Source organism: Tachysurus vachellii, chromosome 3 (genome assembly GCF_030014155.1).
Source record: "Tachysurus vachellii isolate PV-2020 chromosome 3, HZAU_Pvac_v1, whole genome shotgun sequence".
In the NCBI taxonomy this organism is placed as follows: Eukaryota; Metazoa; Chordata; class Actinopteri; order Siluriformes; family Bagridae; genus Tachysurus; species Tachysurus vachellii.
Genome location: NC_083462.1, coordinates 34304758 through 34324606, shown reverse-complemented (window position 1 = coordinate 34324606; position 19849 = coordinate 34304758). Strand labels below are relative to the sequence as shown.

Here is a 19849-nt window from a genome sequence, read left to right as displayed (position 1 = left end):
AATAACTAAAATATATGTTTCTCATAAAAACAAGGCAGATCATCACTCAAAGAACACGAATTTTACAACCAGATTATTGTATAAGGTTTATCTTGGTTTATTTTTTTCAAAACTTGTCATTTTAACAAAAGTAAACATTTTATATCCAATGTATGTTAGCTTTCCAACAATGTGATCAGATATAGATTGCTAATATCCATGTTTCTGTATAATCATCAAAATGAGAAGAGCACTTCCACACTGTACAGAGGACAGTAGATTACATTTTTAAACTACCCATACATCTACATTAATAGTAAGAAATTTCTCAACATATCAGAATTTACTGATTTGTTAGGGGGAGATGATAAATTTTTACATAAATTGGCCAGTCAGTAATGATATTATTGACCTGTATGAAATATAGATATGATAAACCTGAAAAGATGACCAATGAGTGAGAGGTTCCATTGCTACTGATATCCCAAAGGTAAAAAAAAAAAAACTATAGTTCACTTTCCCAGTCTTCCTCTACATTATCATTCACTGACCTTGACATACATTCTACCTTCTCACCCTCATCCATTTGCTCTACATCTTCCTCCTCTTCATAAGCAACAGGTAGCATTATGACATCTCTGTCTGCATCTAGCTGCACTTGTATGTCCACCAGCAGTATGGCTCGAAGTTGCTGAAAGCTGCTGCACAGTGCTTGCACTGTGGAACTGGCCCACACACGTAAAAGTGGCACACACACCCAGCTCCCTTGCATGTACACCTCCTCTACCTCCATTGCCTGCCTTACTGCTTCAGATGGTAGCAGTTGTTCACAGAAGGTGAGATCACATGGCTCACCTTCCTGACCCTCCAGCCATTCCTTCTTCAGCTGCTCTGCTTTGTAGAGGACTTCACTAACTAGAGTCTTCTGTAAGATATTGTTGTCACTGAGGCTTGGGTAAACCACTCTATAAAGCTAACAGGAATGGACATGAAAGATTACATGGTGATTACGTGATGTCAGAAACCTAGATAGTCCATCACAGCATTCAGCTCTTACCAGTTTATATACTGTAGGCTCCTGCTCTGTGTTGTTCCTTTGTCTATGTAAATCACCAAATTCTCTTTGGAAAATTCCAATCTGGGAGCAGAATCCGACACTTCTTGTCTCACCAGGAGCCTCTCCTACTCCTGTGAACTCTACGGAGTAGCCATATTTCCTGCAAACTCCTTCAGCCCTGAAAAATTAGAACATTTTTATTAAAATTGGGAAAGCTTCTCAATAAGGGTGTCACAATTCAAAGAAAATAAAAAACATATAACTATACTAATTCACCTTTTTGAGTGTAACCTAAATTTTGAATTCCTTGTCTTATTTCAAGGTGCATTTTATTATATGTCATAACTCACTCATTAGATACTGGCTTTGGAGCCTAAGCTTTGAACACTGGGTGTGAGGCAGGAATACACCCTGAAACAGCAACACACATGCCTAAGAACTATATCTAAATCCCCTTCAAAAATATTGGAATATCTATTTCTTTATTTTATATATTTATTTAAATTATTATTTATTTTTATTTTATTTAGATGCATTAAACAACATGGCACCTTATGTTTGATCCCACATAATTCCTGAGTTATCAAAAATATTGAGACATTTGAATAACATGTGACATTGTTTCCCAGGTGTGTCCTATCAGAGTGATTGTTTAAATAATAAATACTTCTAAATGTCTGCTCTTATTTTGTTTTGCTTCTGAAGGCTGCAGACCAGAGTGCTATCAATGGGAGAAAAGGAAGCAATTTTTAAGTCGAAAACAGTTTGGAAGGTGGTAATAAAGAAAGAAACCGCTGGTGTACTAAAAACACTTTAGTATGGAGCAGGTCGGCCAAGGAAAACATCGGCCACAGGGCAGGGGTGAAGGCATAACAATCCACTGTTTGAAGAATACATCAAGAGCAGAACTACAGAGTCCATACCACAAGATGCAATCCTATCATCAGAAGTAAGAATCAGAAACATTAAAATTCACAAAAAACAGGTAGATAATCCACAAAGGGTCTAGAGCTAATACAGACTCTGCCAAAGTGATGAAATATGTGGAGAAAGAATTGCTCATGATTCAAGCCTAGAGAAGGAAGTGCCATAGCTGGAACGTTCTCACTAATCTTTCTGGATGCTGAGGCTCATGATGAATGAATTCACAAGCCTACAGAAAAATTCTGTCTTGCAATTTACAGAGACATGCATCCTATCAAACTAGGAGAAACTGTGTCATGCAAGACAATAATAAAGGACTTCATCAGGGGAAAAAGTGTAAGGTTTCAGACTGGACAATCAATCATCAGACCTTAACCCAGCTGAACAACATTTAACCTCCTGAAGAGGAGACTGAAGGGAGAAACCCCCCAAAGCAACCAACCCTATAAGTTTTATATATATTTAATTTTATCAATTTAAAAATAAATGTAATTATTTATATATAAATAAATATATATAAGTTGTGGTACAAGCCTGGAAAAATGACTTCAGTGTATAGCAAAAACGGAAGAATTGGCCTTGCTGTCCCAATAATTCTGGTTTGTATTGTATTTTAACCAACTTGCCTACTGTAAATTTATGAGAGGTGGGAGGTAGCTGGTGAAGAAAATCCCTTAAATTATAATGTATTATATTGGTATATTCACTCATCACTGTTTGCTTAGACACACTAATTGCTGAAGTAATGGAAGCTTACCAAGCTTGAAACTGTGCTCTGGTCCACTCATATTTGTGGTCTTTGTGTCTGAAGCCTGTTAGTCCTGGTAATAAAGAGTTGAATTCTGCATTCGGCATGGTTATTATCACAGTGTGTGGCTCCATGTATTCAAACAAAACCTCTGAAAACCTCTCCACTTCCCAAAGCTGAAGATGCTCCATACTTTAAGACAGAAGATAAAATATCAATTATATAAAACCATTTTCATTCAATGGCAAATAACTCTGAATATTAACTTGTAGTTAAAAAAAATAATCACATGGAATAAGCTTCAGTACACTTACACTTCAATGCAGGTGATGAGATCAAAGCCCTTGGTGCACGGCTCTGCTTCAGTGATGGAGCCTTCATAAAGTTTGATTGTAAGTGGTCTGGAACTGGGCTGCAAGTATTCAGCCATGAGTGGATCCAGTGCTTTCCTAACACACAGTAACAGACATGTATACATGGGACCTGCTAACACACTGTAACAGACATGTATACATGGGACCTGCTAACAGTAACAGACATGTATACATGGGACCTGCTAACACACAGTAACAGACATGTATACATGGGACCTGCTAACACACAGTAACAGACATGTATACATGGGACCTGCTAACACACAGTAACAGACATGTATACATGGGACCTGCTAACAGTAACAGACATGTATACATGGGACCTGCTAACACACAGTAACAGACATGTATACATGGGACCTGCTAACACACAGTAACAGACATGTATACATGGGACCTGCTAACACACAGTAACAGACATGTATACATGGGACCTGCTAACACACAGTAGCACACGATTTTCAGTCCTACTAAAGCTAATGACTTTATAAAGCAATATTTATATGCACTGCACAATTCCATATTATTAGCAAGGAACCAACATGTTTTGTCGGATGGCGGCACAGTCGATGTCCACTCCTGCCAGTAACTGAACACTGTGGCGATGAAATCTGAGTTTTCTTAGCAATGAACATCCAGAGCATCCTAAATCCAGCACCTGACAACAACAAAACGCCTTGTTCAGCCATGACAGTGTCCTGGTGTAGCTGGTGTTCAACATTATTGTCAGCAGAGCAAATTCATGTAAATAAGTTTAAGTTAGTTACCGTTCTGGGTCTCGATTTTTTAACAAACTCAATCACAAACTCGTGTCTTTGTAAGTGCAGAGGAGGTGAGAAGAAGCCGTTCATTCTGCTCAGCGGCATCTCGTCCACTCGGTCAAAAACCAACAGCTGTTTACTAGATACAGCGAACTATATACATAACGGGCAGAAACCGACATATTTAGAAATAAGGAGATTTTATATACTATTTTGTGTACTTTCGTGTGAAGAAGGGAACCACTGGGATTCACTCATCTTCTTCTGGTTCTGTAGAATTTCTTTTGAGCTCACATACACCAATATGATTTACATGGAGCTTTTTGACAATAAATAAGTTGCTGTCTAAATAAGTCGGCGTCAGTAACGACTTATTTAACGAAAAATGAAGAGTTAAATATCTCTGCCGCCCACTAGCGGCTGGCCGCAGTACGGATTCTAAACCCGCCATGTTTGTGAATGGAAATTTTCAATGTAAAATGCTTTAACTGGTTTGTGGCCTGTTCGGTAGTTAGTTAGATAGAAAAGTGTGAAAACTGAAACACCTTGAAGGGAAGATTAAAAAATTAACTTACTATATTTCATTATATTGAGTAGGTTTGGATATTAAAGTTGGGTATCACATCATCCATCCATTTTCTATAGCATTTATCTTACATGGGGAACCTGAAGCCTGTCCCACAAAGTGGGTGACTCCCTGTACCCGGTGCCAACCCTTCTCAGGGCACACACATTCACAGATGCCATTCAGCCTACATCACATCTCTTACTGCACAGATTCCAGCTCCAGTGGTCTCTACTGTGTATACTCTGGTTCCAGTTGAGGTCAGGTGACTGACTCAGACATTTTAAACCTTTTGATTTCTTTGCTTAAATAAGCTGTTGGGTTGCTTATGTGGTATCCTGCCGCTTCTATCAGCAGTCAGATCATCAGTACACACCGCTGAACAGTTTCACTGGCAGTCATACAGGTCATGAGATAACACTGCCTCCACTATGTCTGATAGACGATGTGCTGGGGATCATGAGACCTTCCTTTTCTTACTTCATACACGTCTCTTCACATCATTAAGCAACAAATTCAACTTGGCTTCATCTGGTCTACGAATCATGTTCTGGACGGCCATTTGTAGATTTTTAGATTTAGATTTTTTTTAGTCTTTTTGTTCTTGAGAGTTACCAGTGGTCTGCAGCTTGAAGCAGAACAGGAAGGCCATGACTGGTCTCTGGAATGGACCAACCTCCACAGACTGAACACACATTGCACCACCTGTATTTATGTTCATGAAGGATTCTCTGGATTGTAGACTTTCAGTATGATACTCTTCTCTCAATGTGTTATTGACTTGGTTATATGGTGTGAAGGAAAGAATTCTGTCTTCATGCATTTTAGTTGTCTTCTGTGGTCTTTCAGGCCTTCTGTTGTTGCTGAGCTCGCCAGTGCATCTGTTGCATTTATTATTTACCAAATTGCAGTATTAAATATTTTGTTAATCCACTTGAATTAAAGCTGAAAGTCTACACTTCAATCATGTTGAGTTCTCCTTTTGAAATCCATTGTGGTTTGAAAATTGTATTTATAACATACTATAATAAACAATATACTTATTGACCTGACTGTGTTGAATCACAATTACATTCATTATAAAATCCTTGCTCTGAGGTAAACTCAGTCACCGTTTTCACATTAAAATGCCTCAGTGGTTTACACAACATAGGGATGTGTTATAGAAGAGTAGGAATCTCTCTAGCAGAAACATTTTATTTCATTTCTATTATACAGTAACTTAGACCTCCACCTGCAGGCATGACTTCAGTGGAAAAATCTAATAATAATAATAATATTCTGTAATATTAAATAATCTGAATCACTGAGCACAGTGTTAGTGTGTATGTGATACACTGCACATGTTTGTTCATGCTCTGGTTCAATAACTGACCAATTAGATTTTTTTTTTATTCTAGACAATTGGTGTTTTATGTGTTTAATATGCTACAGAATTTAGATATCATGCAAGTTAAAGCATTAGGACTTTAACCATAATTAGAGCATTAGGCAGCCCATGGCCACAAAACATCTTCCTTAGAATTACAATCTTTAGAATGTCGAGATTCAAAATAAGTAATATCCTAAATAATGTTCCAAACATGGGAATACAAATGATTTATATCATGAGATTTATTAGGACCAGTGAATTAAAATATATAATAATATAGTGATTTCGAACTGTTTACCTCTTCGTACTCCATGACAGTAGGTGGCGCTATGACATGTACGATGTTGGTTCGCAACCTGCCATGAACCAAAAGGAGAAGATTTTCGCAGCCATGTTTTTCTGATATCGCTGATGTGGTTTAAACCTGTATGTTGTCTGTCTAGTGAGAGACGAGCAGTGAGTCATAATATTCACTTTTAGTTCACGTTTCGTTAGAAAATGCCTTATTATCAGACATGGGAAGAGTTTGCTCGAGCGGCAGAAAAACTCTATCTGACGGATCCGATGAAGGTAACGTGAAAATAATGAAGCTCAGGTTGTTAGCCGATGTTGTTAGCCGATGTTGTCCACGGCCTGTCCACGGCCTGTCCACGGCCTGTCCACGGCCTGTCCACGGCCTGTCCACGGCCTGTCCACGGCCTGTCCACCGAGACTGAGGTTTTAAATTGTGTTTTAAACCCTTGACATGTCCACTGTGTCCCTACGCTGTTGTTTTCAGGATCATTTAGTTCCATCTGTTTGTTCATCATCGAGTTAATCATTTAGAAAGACACATTTTATCTGTAGTTTTTATGTGGTAGTAAATAATCAGTGTTAATTGTGTGTGCAGGTCCGAGTTGTGCTGAAATATCGTCACTGTGACGGAAACCTGTGTATAAAGGTCACAGATAACGCTGTGGTAAGTTGTGTTTCTCAGCCAGTCGGTTCTCAGACCCACGTTTTATTTTCAAGCTTTAATCTCTGGCTTTTTCTTTGCTTTCAGTGTTTGCAGTACAAGACCGATCAGGCACAGGACGTGAAAAAGATAGAGAAGCTGCACGGAAAGCTGATGAGACTGATGGTGTCCAAGGAGTCCCACAGTGGAGCGATGGAGACGGACTGAAGGACAGTGAGTGGACTGAAGACAGTGTGGCGCTGTTCCTGCTCCTCACACCAAGGTACATGGACCTGAAGCTTCTGGGTTTGGATGGCTAAGAGTTTTCTTAGACAGAAGTGGAACATGATGTACCCAGCCACAGGAATCTTCCCATGAAGAACTGATCCATGTACAGCATGGACTTTTGTTATCTTGTGATTAACCAGTGTTCTGTACATAATGTTCTACTATTTTTAGGCCAACATTAGCACATGTGGTTACATGCATGTGAATGCAATCTCATGTGATTAGTCAGGTCTAATCACCCATTACTCTGTTCTGCAATGACTACAGCAATTTAAAATGATTCCATATACCTTCTTTTGTTCCTTAAGCCTTTTCGGATGATCTTTAAAAGTGATATCTTTTGTTTATGGTAAAACACTGGTTTTTAAGTTTAGTACAAATAAACAAATAGGTCTAAACAATGTTGTAAGATGCATTATCTATGACAGACTGATGTGATGAAAGTTCTAAGATAAAAATACATTATACTCTGAGAAATGCTGTGCCTTTTAATGGAAAATAATTTGAAAGAGTACAATTTACACTACAAATCCAAACTTTGCAAACACCCTATATACAGGGTTTCTTGTTTCTGCCATTTTATACTGTTTTAGAATACTAATGAAGACTTACTATGACTTTCTAATGAAAATAATCAGGGTCGAAGAATAGAGTTAAACAAATTAAATGTTTTTAGAGTTGAATTTCTTCATGAGCTGCTCCTCAGATCCACATTGATCTTCAGCCTGAGCAGTTTAAAAACATTCAGGCCATTCTAACTGCCATAGGACATAGATCTGTCTTTCATCTCTTCCTTTGCCATTCATGCAACTTGTATGATGTTAGATTAGTTCCATCTTTGTATGTTCAACTGATAAGATATAAGCCATGAAATTAACTGTTTAACATATGACCATTATGTATACGATTATTTATTTTAAGTAATTATCCAATATGTTCTGACCACCTGCATTGATGATTCCAAAGTCAGCACTTTCTGTGATCTCTGGGATTTCTCGTTAAAGTTTTCTGGGAATTGATGCTGCTTCCCTGGTCCACTCTCATTTGACATCATCTAGGCTGCTGACTTTAGCCGGGCAGTGACTTCTCCCTGCTTGCACAGGCTCTTTTACTGATCTCTGGTTGTGCAAATGGTCTTGCACTTTGGGCAGCAGCTGAGAATGTAGTGCAGTTTTCATCTTCAGTGGCACAAAGAGGCTGGATGGATTTGGTAGGATACACAGTTTATGCACCCACCATCTGACCTGCATGCAGCCCCTGTGTCCTAGACAGTGCCTGGTTAAGCCAGGCAGGCAGAAGCTTATGTCACCTTGCTAACTGGATGCAAAAAACCTGCTCTGTTTGGGTGTTTTAGATTCTGCCACTTAGAGGTTCCAGGCACTGTGGGATTTATTCACCCATTTTTCTGGTTGATATTAACATTACCTGTAAAATGTATAAAATTTTGTTGAAAATTCAAGTTAAAAAATTCATGAATTTAATCTTAGCCATTTCTAGGTCAGATCACACCTTTTGCACTTTTAGTCTGTACACATGGATAAATAATATTCTGCATACAATTCAATAAGACACTTATCGAAGTCATAAAGACTTATTTTTAACTTTTACTTTGAACAGCTTGGAAATTTCCTGAATATTAGGTCAACCCTTTAGGAAATTAGCCTTTTGGGGTCAGCTGTAAGTCTACCTGTTTTAAGGACTAACATCAAATTAAATCAGCCAAGATCTCAGCAAAATGAATTGTGAACCTAGTTAGGTTAAAAGAATACAAATCAATCCCAGAACAACAGTAAATTACCTTGTTAAGAGGCTGGAAGAAACAGCTGATCAAGATATGTCATGTGTTGACATCACTGCTTCAAAACGGATATGCAAAACTATATAAAAATGTTGAACATTCACATGAGGATAAGCATGTGCTCTGGTCTGATGAAACAAAAATGAGCTGTTTGGCCATAATGTCCATAATTATGATTGGAGGAAAACTGGTGAGGCCTGAAAGCCAAAGAACACCATCCCAACTATGAAGCATGGGGCCACACCATCATGTTGTGGGTGTGCTGTACACAGCACTTACAAAGGCTACCATTTACTAAGTGTATTGTGATTAAATAAATAAAATCAGAAATAAATAATTCTCTATATTATTATTCTGTTGTTCCATGCAGAAAGGATAGGAGATAACTTAACTTAATTTTGGGTAAAATAATTCTGCAAGGTATAAGTTAATCGTTTAATGCAGTAGTTAATAGTAAAAAAGCAATTACTATAAAATCTCTCTAGTTCACGACGGTGTGCAGAAGATGGCGCTATGGCACTTCCACTGGCACAATCATTAATATATACATTGCTGACCAAAGTGATTGCTGTATTTTAGGAATCAGGTGATTTAATTATACAGTTACTGCTAATTTTGACATTCTCTTGTTAGTCGGCTTGCTCACAGTACACATGCAATGAATTTGATGAGTCACATGTAGTTATAACTACAAATGACATTTAACAGAGACAATGTGATGATGACTACTAAATGAAATATGGTGCAGTCCCTCGTAGCCACCCACTATTTGTCCCCACCAGTAATTCCAGCCTGCCCTCCTCACTTTCTCTAAGCTAGAATGGGCTGTTTCAGTCTTTTATTTCTTCATACAGCATGGAGAACTGCACAACCTGTCCATATGGACGACATTAACAACAGTGCACTGTCTTATCCCTGTCGTTTCCATCCGCCTTTTCCATGACTGGATCAGAAGCGCGCAGTATATTGAGATACGTCAAACATCTATAATAAAGGAAAAAACTAGACTAACCTGCACTGTCACGTTTATTACACCGAAGGAGATTTGTTTACGGGGTAGAATAAAGGTTTTGTAGCTCCGAAATGGAGACAGTGGGGTTTTGGTTCGTGTTGTTACTCGCTCACGCTTCAGCCTCCACAAACGCACCTGGACTTCAGCAGGAGGAAACTGAACACAACACAACTCTAGAAGCTGAGCTTGATGACAAGGTTAACGTTTTGATTGAGGTAAGAAACAAGTAAAAATGATTTTTAATGAATGATTAAAATTCAATGAATAGTGTTTACTGTGGAATGTGTTGTGTTTACAACGCAAAGTTACTTCAGTGAAAGTTTCACTCTGTTAGGTTGCTGTATTGTGCATTGATCATGGCTTGGTGGAAAATGTATCCGTGCATCCTCTTCTCTTTGTAGCTGCTGGCTGATTATGAAAAAGAGAGAGGCGCTGACTGTGGCTGTAAATGTGTTGTCAGAACCCCGGGCAGGAGCGCGCACCCTTTGAACACGGTGCAGAACGCTGCGTCTCGCCACGGCTGCCAGTGCGCATGCGCAGCAACTCCTCAGCCAGCGCAGCAGCCCTGCGAGGAAACCTTGGGAGAAAAGAAGCTGCATCAAGATACCAGAGAAAAATACAAGGTGACCCCAAGTGGATTAAAAAGAGTTGCCTAAAACACCCAGGTGAATCGTCACCTACAGGATTAAGGCTCTATACTCTGGCCACTTTAAAATGTACACCTAACATGGAGCTACACACACTGGCCATTGTGATATACACAATACACAATAGGTGTGATCTGTATGTCTGCAATTACTGCAACCACAGGACCTTCCTGACTACTTCCCTACTGCATTTACTCACATTTTACTTAACAGAAATATAGCATCGGATAAGCGGTAGAAAATGAGTGAGTGAGTGAGAGTGAGAAATATAGCACATTTTATATGCTCATTGTAGCCATATGCACTTTTTAGCCATTAATTAATGTCAGTTTCTGATATCTGTTGGCTGTTTTTTTGGTTAGTAGACTGTTCTTAAGCCAGCAATGACACTGAGGTGTCTAATTAATACTGACACACTCGTACAAGCTCAATACACACTACCATTTCAGTGTCACAGCTTTACACAGTGGTCCAGAACCTAAATATAGTATTGTCTTGTAATTGGTTCTCAGTTTTCATAGACTGAGAAAAAATCAATCTATGAGGCTAATGTAATCATAGCAAAAAAATAGTCAACATTTAAGAACTGTATCAACAAAGTACACATGTTAGATAGGTATATATAATATGCCCATTGAATGTAGCTACAAGGTCTGTGTATTTATCTTTTTTATTTCCAGTTGTAAGTAAATTAACAATAGTGTTTCCCTTGTTTTGCGTAACATTACAAAGTAATTTACAGTGTGCCCAGACTTGTAGTTATAATAGGATTGCAATGTAGATTATCATCTGTCAATTGGTGACAAATTACAGGAAATCTCAATAAATGAATGGAGACTCATAAGGAATACAAATGCTTCCAGGCAGGTTTACTGAAGTTATCAATGTTCCTTGCTCTGTAGCATATATACAATGGTTAAGTATCTCATTTTGGTTCAAAAAGGAAAGAGAAATTGTCAAAGTGACTTAATATTAAATTTCCTTTTTGAGGCATGGAAGGCAATACCTTCAGACACAAAGGTTCCTCAAATGATACTGTGATTTAGTAGATACTGTTGTTAAAGGCTGTTTAGATCTATGGGATAGCATCATGAGGTTGGAAATGCAGTTTCACCCAATAACTGTGCATTTTTGCGATATGTAAATAAAAAACAAAACAGAAACTGAATGAGAATGTAGACTGAATGGGTCACTGTAAAAATTATATTTGTCTAGAAACACAAAGACTATATTATTCTACAATGAGACTTTTCTATCCTCATGGTGGTATTTTCCAATATAACAATGTCCCCATTGTAATATTCTTAGGCTTTTGCTAAGAGCCAATCATATGTCGTTATATTAGGCACTGTGTTCCTATTGGCTACGGCAGGTGTCAGTCATTCTACGTCAGACGGAGTTAGGTCTTAGGGTTGCACACTATGGCTACAGGTAGCACCTGCATTCTATGTCCTGCAATAAAGTATTAAATCCTCATCTAGAGACAATACCGTGTGTCGACTCGTTAATATTTGAGAAATAACACAAGACCCATTTGCAAGGCATGAGGGCTCACTGAATGGGTTAATAAAATCTGTGCTAAAGCACATTAAAGCTTTTTGTTGGCCCAGCATTTTACTTTAGTGCTGTATTTTTTTGTCACACCTCTGCTTTGTTGTTTGGTGGCATTGTGTTATATACCCTGTGTAGCCTGGATCCATATTAATCCAATGAAACATAGGAGCACATTCACATGGGATGAGAACAATCCTACTAAGTGTACTCTGAAGCATGAGCTGCAATGTTTGCTCCGAGCTCTACTGTGACTGATTTTGTTGATCCTTACAGCTCATGGAAGTAATGGACTTGCTAGAAAACACTTTCTCGAAAGCAAATCTGGTGAATTTGCTTAAGCTGAGTGCGCTCACTTCCGAACTGCTGGAGAGGGTGGCCAACATTGAGAGGGTGAGTTTAGAAAATAGATATGGGGTAAAGTTCACAGTGTTTTCTATGTTTTGGTTTTCTTATACATTTGTGCAGATGTCTGATTACCGAAGTTTATACTACTTTTTTGTGAAGTGGATCGAATCATTTGCAGGTCACTTCAAGGGCAAAGTGACATTCAAATGATCTTTTTTATTATTTATAGTGGTTTATGAATTTCCTAATCATTGTTTATGTTGTTTAGCCATTACGGAAACATATTACATTTGATCTAAATATCATTCAACTTCAAATTATTTATTGATTGTTGCCCTTTTTGTGGGATTCATATCTTACACTTATCCAATAATTAAATCACTATAATTCCCTGTTGTGGTTTAGGGCTAAAGGATTTTTATACAACATCTCTCTGATGGCCTGAGTAAGTGAAGTGCATAAGGCATTTCAACCCAGATCCTACTGGACCTGGACCACACACCTGAGCAGTGCCTAAGAGTTTGGGCTATTGTTTGCAAGGGTGTGAAGTTGTGTAGATTTGTACCAGACAATAGCAAACCTTCTCCCCGAGCCTTCTATGGACTTCATTCTGCTAGGTGTATTGACCACTCTAATTTGCCCCTAGGTATGGTTGAGTGAAGGATAATATTGTTATACATGAGTCTTTACTATTATATACTAGTTAAACTGTTATATTTCTCAGTTGTTCTTCTTTTTTTAATCAAAACATTTCTGTGTATAAAAATTAACAGTGATTTCACTTTAATTAACAGATTCACATCAGTGGTTGTATTGTGTGCTGCATTTCAGGTATTATTTCAAAACCAGAATACTGAGAAGACCACGGTAGAGAGAGTGCCACTAGAACCAGAAATAAGCGCAGTCCCACCCATATCCACAACCACACCATGGCCGGAGAACAGAAAGAAACAGAACGGGAAAAGTAGCGAAGCTGCAGCTTTTCAGCATTCAGAGGTGGGCTGATCATAATATTATAGCAGCATACATCTAGGGGTGGAAAATATCTGAATCACTGCTCTTCAACCCTTTTGACCCTGACCTCCCACTTCCAAATGCTTGTGCATCAGTGTAGCCTATTTATACTTCACTGGAGTATTACTGAAATGGATTATTTGTACTCTTACTTTACTAAAACTCTTTTGATCCTTCCATTTTTATTTAGACTGGCAGAGAATTGATTACAAATCACAGCTTTACTTCTCTGTCATGCAGCCAATGACAGTGAATGATCCCGACAAACAAATGAGGTACAGATTAGCGCCCATTAATGTTGTTTAGAGTAGAGTAAAAGGCTATTAGGAATCATATCATTTCATTGTCCGCTCTGAACTTTAACTTCTACACAATGTAGTCAGCGCTATAACTGTTTGTGTCCATTTAAATATGGATAATCCAGAACACTGCAGTGTGGGACTTGATAATGAGCACTCCTAGCATTTACCTCAGTAAGATATTTCAGTATGCTAGAGTAAGCAAAGATTAGTATAAAAATAAAATTAAATAAAATTATTTATTCTAAAGGGGTTTGGTTTAAAAACTGTATGTTAAAATAAGTTTTGCTAATTTGCTAAAAGAACCTGCATGTTTTTAACTAAGTTAGCCTGGTTTATTTGTAACATTATTTAACCTATTTGGCTAGGCAGTAATTTGAGGGAAAACCTCTGATTACTTTATAGTTAATCTACATCATCAGCAAACTTACAGAGATTGAATGGCATTTTATGCCATTCCATACTTTAAAATTAGTATCTTCTAATAGTTTTTTAAATAATTAATAAATGTTACTTTTCAGAGAAACGTGATAATTTCATTTCATTGAAAATATTTACTTATTGCTTAATAGTTAAGTAAAATTTAAAAGTAGCAAAAAAAGTACTTTTTCTTTGAGTATTGAGTGTTTTTGCAGTATAATTTCTCAGTAATTTTTCCACACCTACATTATATCTATCCATCTTTCTACAATTTTATTAATTCCATGTTCCAAAAATAATATAGTACAGGCATACAGCTAAACCATTGTCTATGTTAAATGTATAGCATCTAAGAGTGAATGGTGTGTGTAAGGTATAAGGTGGCATAACCATCATTACTTCCCTGCTACAGTTCCATGTGTGATATGATCTGTGATTTGGACAGAGTAAGTATGATGAGAAGTTTGTGGGAGGCCTGTTAAAACTGAGTGGGCCTGGACCAGAAGATGTTAAAGCATTGCAGGAACTAGAGCATCATGGAAGGCAGCAGAACCCAAAGATGATTGTTAGGGGCATCACATACTACAAGTCTGCCCCGATGGATGAGGCAGAGGCAGACGAGAACAGTAAGTCAATACAGTGTGTTTACTACATATTCTAAATTAACTGACAGATTCATTTGGAACTGAAAATTTGTACAATTTATCTACTGAACTATAAAATGTATAAAGCATTGGAACACCTTCAGACTTGGTATCAGAATCAGAACACATTATATATCTAATATTATCAGAGATGCACAAACATTGTATTGGAATTTTGCACATTGTGGCCGGTGCCACGTAACATACTATATAGGTGTGAAAAATTAGTTAGTTAGAAAATTGAAAGTTAGAAGTTAACACATTAGAAAAATGAGAAGTTAACACATTAAGTAGTGCCAAAAATGAACATGCAGATAGAGAGACTGATTAGACTCAGTACAAAATGCACCGCATAAAACATGCAAAGTATGAGGATAGAACCATGTTCTGGTGGCCTAATGATCTCCTCACAGAGGCTTACTCACAGAAATAGTCTGTTGAACTGAGAAGAGCTCAGGGCACACAGGGATGAAGGATGTAAGGATGCTGTCAATGATGGCTCTGTAAAAATGAACCTGAGTTGATTGGGATACAGTGAGTTTGCTGAGCTTAGAAAGCCTCAGGGCACAGAGATGTCCCATAAAACCTGTATATAAGGTGTTTTCAATGTTGGCTTGCCTCAGGCTGGATTTGTCATGACATATGCATTGCCATTTCACTGTGCCACTAACCTGTGCAATTTTATGTGCAATATATGCATGCTGCTTGAAGTGAGTGTAAAAAGTGTTCAGCTCGTCTTTCTAAGAAGCATATGAATTCACTGTTCTGAAGGATGGTGTTTTGTTGTCCATTATTGTTACCAGTCCCTACTACAGGCTCTTAAATTCACCCTGTTGGAGCTATAACTCTTTCTTCCTTCTATACTGTAGGGCTTTTTTGGTTTCTTCACTGCACTATGTACATTGTACTGTAGGATGCCTCCATGTATTTGTGCATGTTCCCAGAGATGTGCCCTGTGCTGTAGGCAGTGGAATGAGTTATGAGTCCCCACCAATGGCTTCTGGGAGGAAACATTTTGATGATATTTATTTAAATTGTATCATCTGCCAATTTCCCGAAAAGTCTCACCACCACTTCCGTAAATACACAGAAATCATCAGAGCTGCATCTGAACACGTCCCAGTCTGCATCATATAGTGCATCCTGCAGCGTGGTCTGACTGGTCCATTTGGTGCATGACCTGTCTCTGTACCAGAGCTTGCCATTTCAACATTTGTTTGCATCTAGGCGTGGTCTAATTTCCCAACGCTGGATGAGACTGTACCTTGTAGCTCTGTAGTTCATGTGTGCCCCATGATTCTTTCCATCTTGGTGGGGTAGGTAAGGTCAATGTCTGGCACTGGTTGAGGATGGCTGGTACATAGTGAGAGCCTCATGAAGTTCACAAAAAAAGCAGTGTCCGTCTATGTGGAATATAAATGACCAAGGTAGATGACCAAGGAAGGTAGAATGGGTGATGTTTGATTGTCAGGAGCTAGGTTGGGTGTGTAGGAGTGTGTGAGAGGAAAAAATGCTCATACAGACACATTGAACTACCACTTGACCTTTCTGACTATATTGTAATAAACCACTGGGTAGAACCACATGTCGGTGAAGAGGCTGCAATTCTATCTGTCAGTTAGGAATCATATTACTCATTCACTCACTCACTCATCTTCTACCGCTTATCCGAACTACCTCGGGTCACGGGGAGCTTGTGCCTATCTCAGGCGTCATCGGGCATCAAGGCAGGATACACCCTGGACGGAGTGCCAACCCATCGCAGGGCACACACACACACTCTCATTCACTCACACAATCACACACTACGGACAATATTCCAGAGATGCCAATCAACCTACCATGCATGTCTTTGGACCGGGGGAGGAAACCGGAGTACCCGGAGGAAACCCCCGAGGCACGGGGAGAACATGCAAACTCCACACACACAAGGCGGAGGTGGGAATCGAACCCCCAACCCTGGAGGTGTGAGGCGAACGTGCTAACCACTAAGTCACCGTGACCCCTGGAATCATATTATGCATTTATTTTTGGCACATACACCAGTATTGTTCAGATAGTCCAGGACATAGAGGAGGCTTATTTTCACTGCATACTTCATATAGGCAAACTAGAGTAGAAATGCAGCTTGAGGAATGTTATGCTTGTAAATCTTACATGGATTAGAAAGTGATTTATTTTTTTAATTCCTTCCTGTAGTGGGTGAAGATGAAATCCACAGTGGTGATGGCTCTGTAGATCTGTTTACAGAGGAAGAACTTCTTCCTCTCATTGCTCCTTCATTTAGAACTGTCACCAGACCACGGCCAGTTTCAGCTAAACCCGAGCCTCCAGCTCAGAATAGTACAATAACACAAAGCTTGCCCAAGCCTAAGCTGGAAGAATCTGACTCTTCTCTGTCTATCAAGAGGAAAATGATTAATAATTCAGGGCCTGCACTGACAAAAATCTTTCACTGGCCTACAACACACACCACACCTCAAACACTCCCTGGAAAATTGGAAGAAAGAGAAGAGATGACCTCTCCTCAGATGAACATGCTGAACATGGAGTCAACTTCAAGTATCATAAAGATGAATTCTAATTCAGCTTCTTCAGAAATTACCAAAACCATCATGCCAAGCACAGTGGATGTTGTCACTAATCAGTCAGAGTTCACAATGAAAACCCTAACTAAAAAATCTTACAACACTGGAACAATTTCCAAGGAGAATTTCAGTCATGTCAATAATCAAAACACACATTCAAGTATGAAACCATCACCAACCACACAAACTCCTATTATTACAGAATCTTATTTCACCACAATCACAGACGATGTAAGCCACATGAAGACCAGTTTTGGGATGACAGCTACTACTCCAGACTCTGGCAATACAGGAGCAACTATTATTCTGACTACATCAAATGTAACTGAGGGTGAACTTGATTCCAGCACAACTACATCAATGGCCTTAAATAGACCGGTCAATAGTACCACTACATCTATTAACAGTGGCAAAAGTAACGAACACAACACACACAGCATACGTTTGTTTAAAAAACAGCAAGACCCAAAACAAAAGATCATTAAAACTGTAGAGAATGAGGAGGTTGAGAAGAATCATCAAAGGCAGCCAGGTAAATGAAGTCTGTAATTCCTATAGTTTAACTTCAATACCAAAATGACTTTGACCAAAAAACGCATGGGCATGTGACAATGTGAGAAGACCGTGACAATGTCAGAAGGAGTATTTCTTTTTTAGATTTCATATTATACTTTCATGAAAGATTTTACCCTACAAATGGCTTGATTTCATCTGGAAATTAATTTATTTCTATTGGAAAGTGCGATATAATTGGTTTGTAGGAATAATGTACTATAATATAATATAATATATAATATAATAAATGGAACAAAAGTATAAAAGTATCTGCCAGATTCACTGCCAGATAACATTCTACCAAATGTTGAGTTAGAAAGAGAATATTGTGTTCCCAACAGGTGAAATCTGATTCTACCCTAAACTGTGTAATTACATCGCTAAAAGAGGACTGTTTTCTTGTAGTTTCTGTTGTTTCCTTTACAGGGGAATGCAAGGACACACTGGCTACGATTGCAGAACCCATAGCGCACAACACATATGGCCGTAATGAAGGCTCCTGGATGAAAGACCCAATGGCAAATGACAACAAGATCTATGTTGCTAATTATTATTATGGGAACAACCTGCTTGAGTTTCAGAACATGGAGGTGTTTAAACAAGGTATCATTTACAGTGAATATTCAGTATGCAGAATTAGACTAACGTTATTTGGAAAGCTCGACAGCAATGCATGTACCATTTTTATATGATTTTTATATGGTTCATAATTCTGTTAAAAATAAATTTCCACTAGATATAATACACTGAACTGTCATGTAATATTTTTAGTAACCATTTTAATGTTGCAGTGTTTTATTATAATAAGTCGCAACAGAAGGCTAAACAATTTCTTTATAATAGAAATTTAACATAGACACATATTCTCGCTCTTGTTTAATTATGAATATTTGTTAATACTACTATTATTGAATCAACATTGAATTCCAGGTCGTTTCACCAACTTCTATAAGCTGCCATATAGCTGGCTGGGCACCGGCCATGCAGTATATGATGGTGCCTTCTTCTTTAACCGTGCTTTCTCACGCGACATAATTAAGTATGACCTCCGGCGGCGACGTGTGGCTGCCTGGACCATGTTGCATGATGCTGCACTGGAGAGTGATGAGGTTTCATCATGGAGATGGAGAGGCCATTCAGATGTGGAGCTGGCCATAGATGAAAGTGGTCTGTGGGTGATCTACGCTGCACTGGATGACGAGGGCTTCCTACAGGAGGTAATGGTGCTGAGCCGTCTGAACCCAGTTGACCTGACCACACAGAGAGAAACCACATGGAGGACAGGACTCAGGCGTGAACGCTATGGCAACTGTTTTATCGTGTGTGGTGTCCTGTATGCTACTGAACACGCTGGAGAACAGCAGGAGAACAATCTGTTCTATGCCTTTGATACACATACCAATACACAAATGACCCCTCGGCTCCCTTTCGGCAATAACTCCACTTATATTGCTCAGATTGACTATAACCCCAAAGAAAGGGCACTGTACGCCTGGAACAGCGGTCACCAGATCACCTATGATGTTGTGTTTGCATATGTTTAGATGGTGAAAGCAGCTCATTCTAATGTGCATTATACAACATTTGAGAAAATGTATGCCTGTGATACAATATGTGTATGAAATGTGGACTGTAGAGCAGTCTTTGCATTTTTGTGTTATATTATCCCTCGTATTTCTTATTATGCTGATGTCTGTGCTGGTTATTTACAGTCAACTCCAAAATTATTGCCACCCTTATGAAGTCAAACTGAGTGCTGTATTTTTTCCCTAATTTTCTCTGTAAAACTGTGGTTTTAATATTATCATCATTACCATTAACAACTGGTGAAGCAGCTTCTACCTGCGATGTCCAGTATAGTTGTAGAGGCTCTTATGTCACTCCTTCATAAAGAACATTTCAAACTGTGTGTCTTTTTTCAAACAAAATGTCTTTTTTATTCTCCAGACAGAGGAAACCTGGTTCAAGCTG

General features: G+C 38.6%; 3 protein-coding genes across 7 annotated transcripts; 2 read left to right on the top strand and 1 right to left on the bottom strand.

The window, feature by feature from the left end:
* Window positions 1-97: 97 nt before the first annotated feature.
* On the bottom strand, window positions 98-4160 carry henmt1 (HEN methyltransferase 1). Of its 3 annotated transcripts, XM_060865076.1 has the most exons (6): window positions 3850-4155; window positions 3625-3740; window positions 3023-3157; window positions 2718-2900; window positions 1037-1214; window positions 98-952 (listed from the first exon to the last, which is right to left on the bottom strand). In XM_060865076.1, exons 1-6 carry the CDS (start codon window positions 3946-3948, stop codon window positions 485-487), a joined length of 1179 nt encoding a protein of 392 aa, XP_060721059.1. In that variant the 5' UTR covers window positions 3949-4155; the 3' UTR covers window positions 98-484. The 3 variants fall into 3 exon arrangements, with proteins under 3 accessions (XP_060721059.1, XP_060721061.1, XP_060721060.1); XM_060865078.1 differs by lacking the exon at window positions 3625-3740 and having other exon boundaries at window positions 3850-4160; XM_060865077.1 differs by lacking the exons at window positions 3625-3740; window positions 3850-4155 and adding an exon at window positions 3262-3532 and having other exon boundaries at window positions 3023-3228.
* A 2008-nt stretch (window positions 4161-6168) lies between these two features.
* Window positions 6169-7479, top strand: srp9 (signal recognition particle 9). Its single transcript, XM_060866930.1, has 3 exons — window positions 6169-6350; window positions 6670-6738; window positions 6823-7479. The coding sequence occupies exons 1-3, from the start codon at window positions 6279-6281 to the stop codon at window positions 6940-6942; spliced, it is 261 nt and encodes an 86-aa protein (XP_060722913.1). The 5' UTR covers window positions 6169-6278; the 3' UTR covers window positions 6943-7479.
* Window positions 7480-9442: 1963 nt separating this feature from the next.
* Window positions 9443-19787, top strand: olfml2ba (olfactomedin-like 2Ba). Of its 3 annotated transcripts, none has more exons than XM_060866925.1 (8): window positions 9443-10027; window positions 10214-10435; window positions 12287-12403; window positions 13190-13354; window positions 14537-14717; window positions 16935-17855; window positions 18284-18481; window positions 18809-19787. In XM_060866925.1, the coding sequence occupies exons 1-8, from the start codon at window positions 9884-9886 to the stop codon at window positions 19420-19422; spliced, it is 2562 nt and encodes an 853-aa protein (XP_060722908.1). In that variant the 5' UTR covers window positions 9443-9883; the 3' UTR covers window positions 19423-19787. The 3 variants fall into 3 exon arrangements, with proteins under 3 accessions (XP_060722908.1, XP_060722909.1, XP_060722910.1); XM_060866926.1 differs by having other exon boundaries at window positions 9445-10027; window positions 18305-18481; XM_060866927.1 differs by having other exon boundaries at window positions 9960-10027; window positions 10273-10435.
* The last annotated feature ends 62 nt before the right edge of the window (window positions 19788-19849 follow it).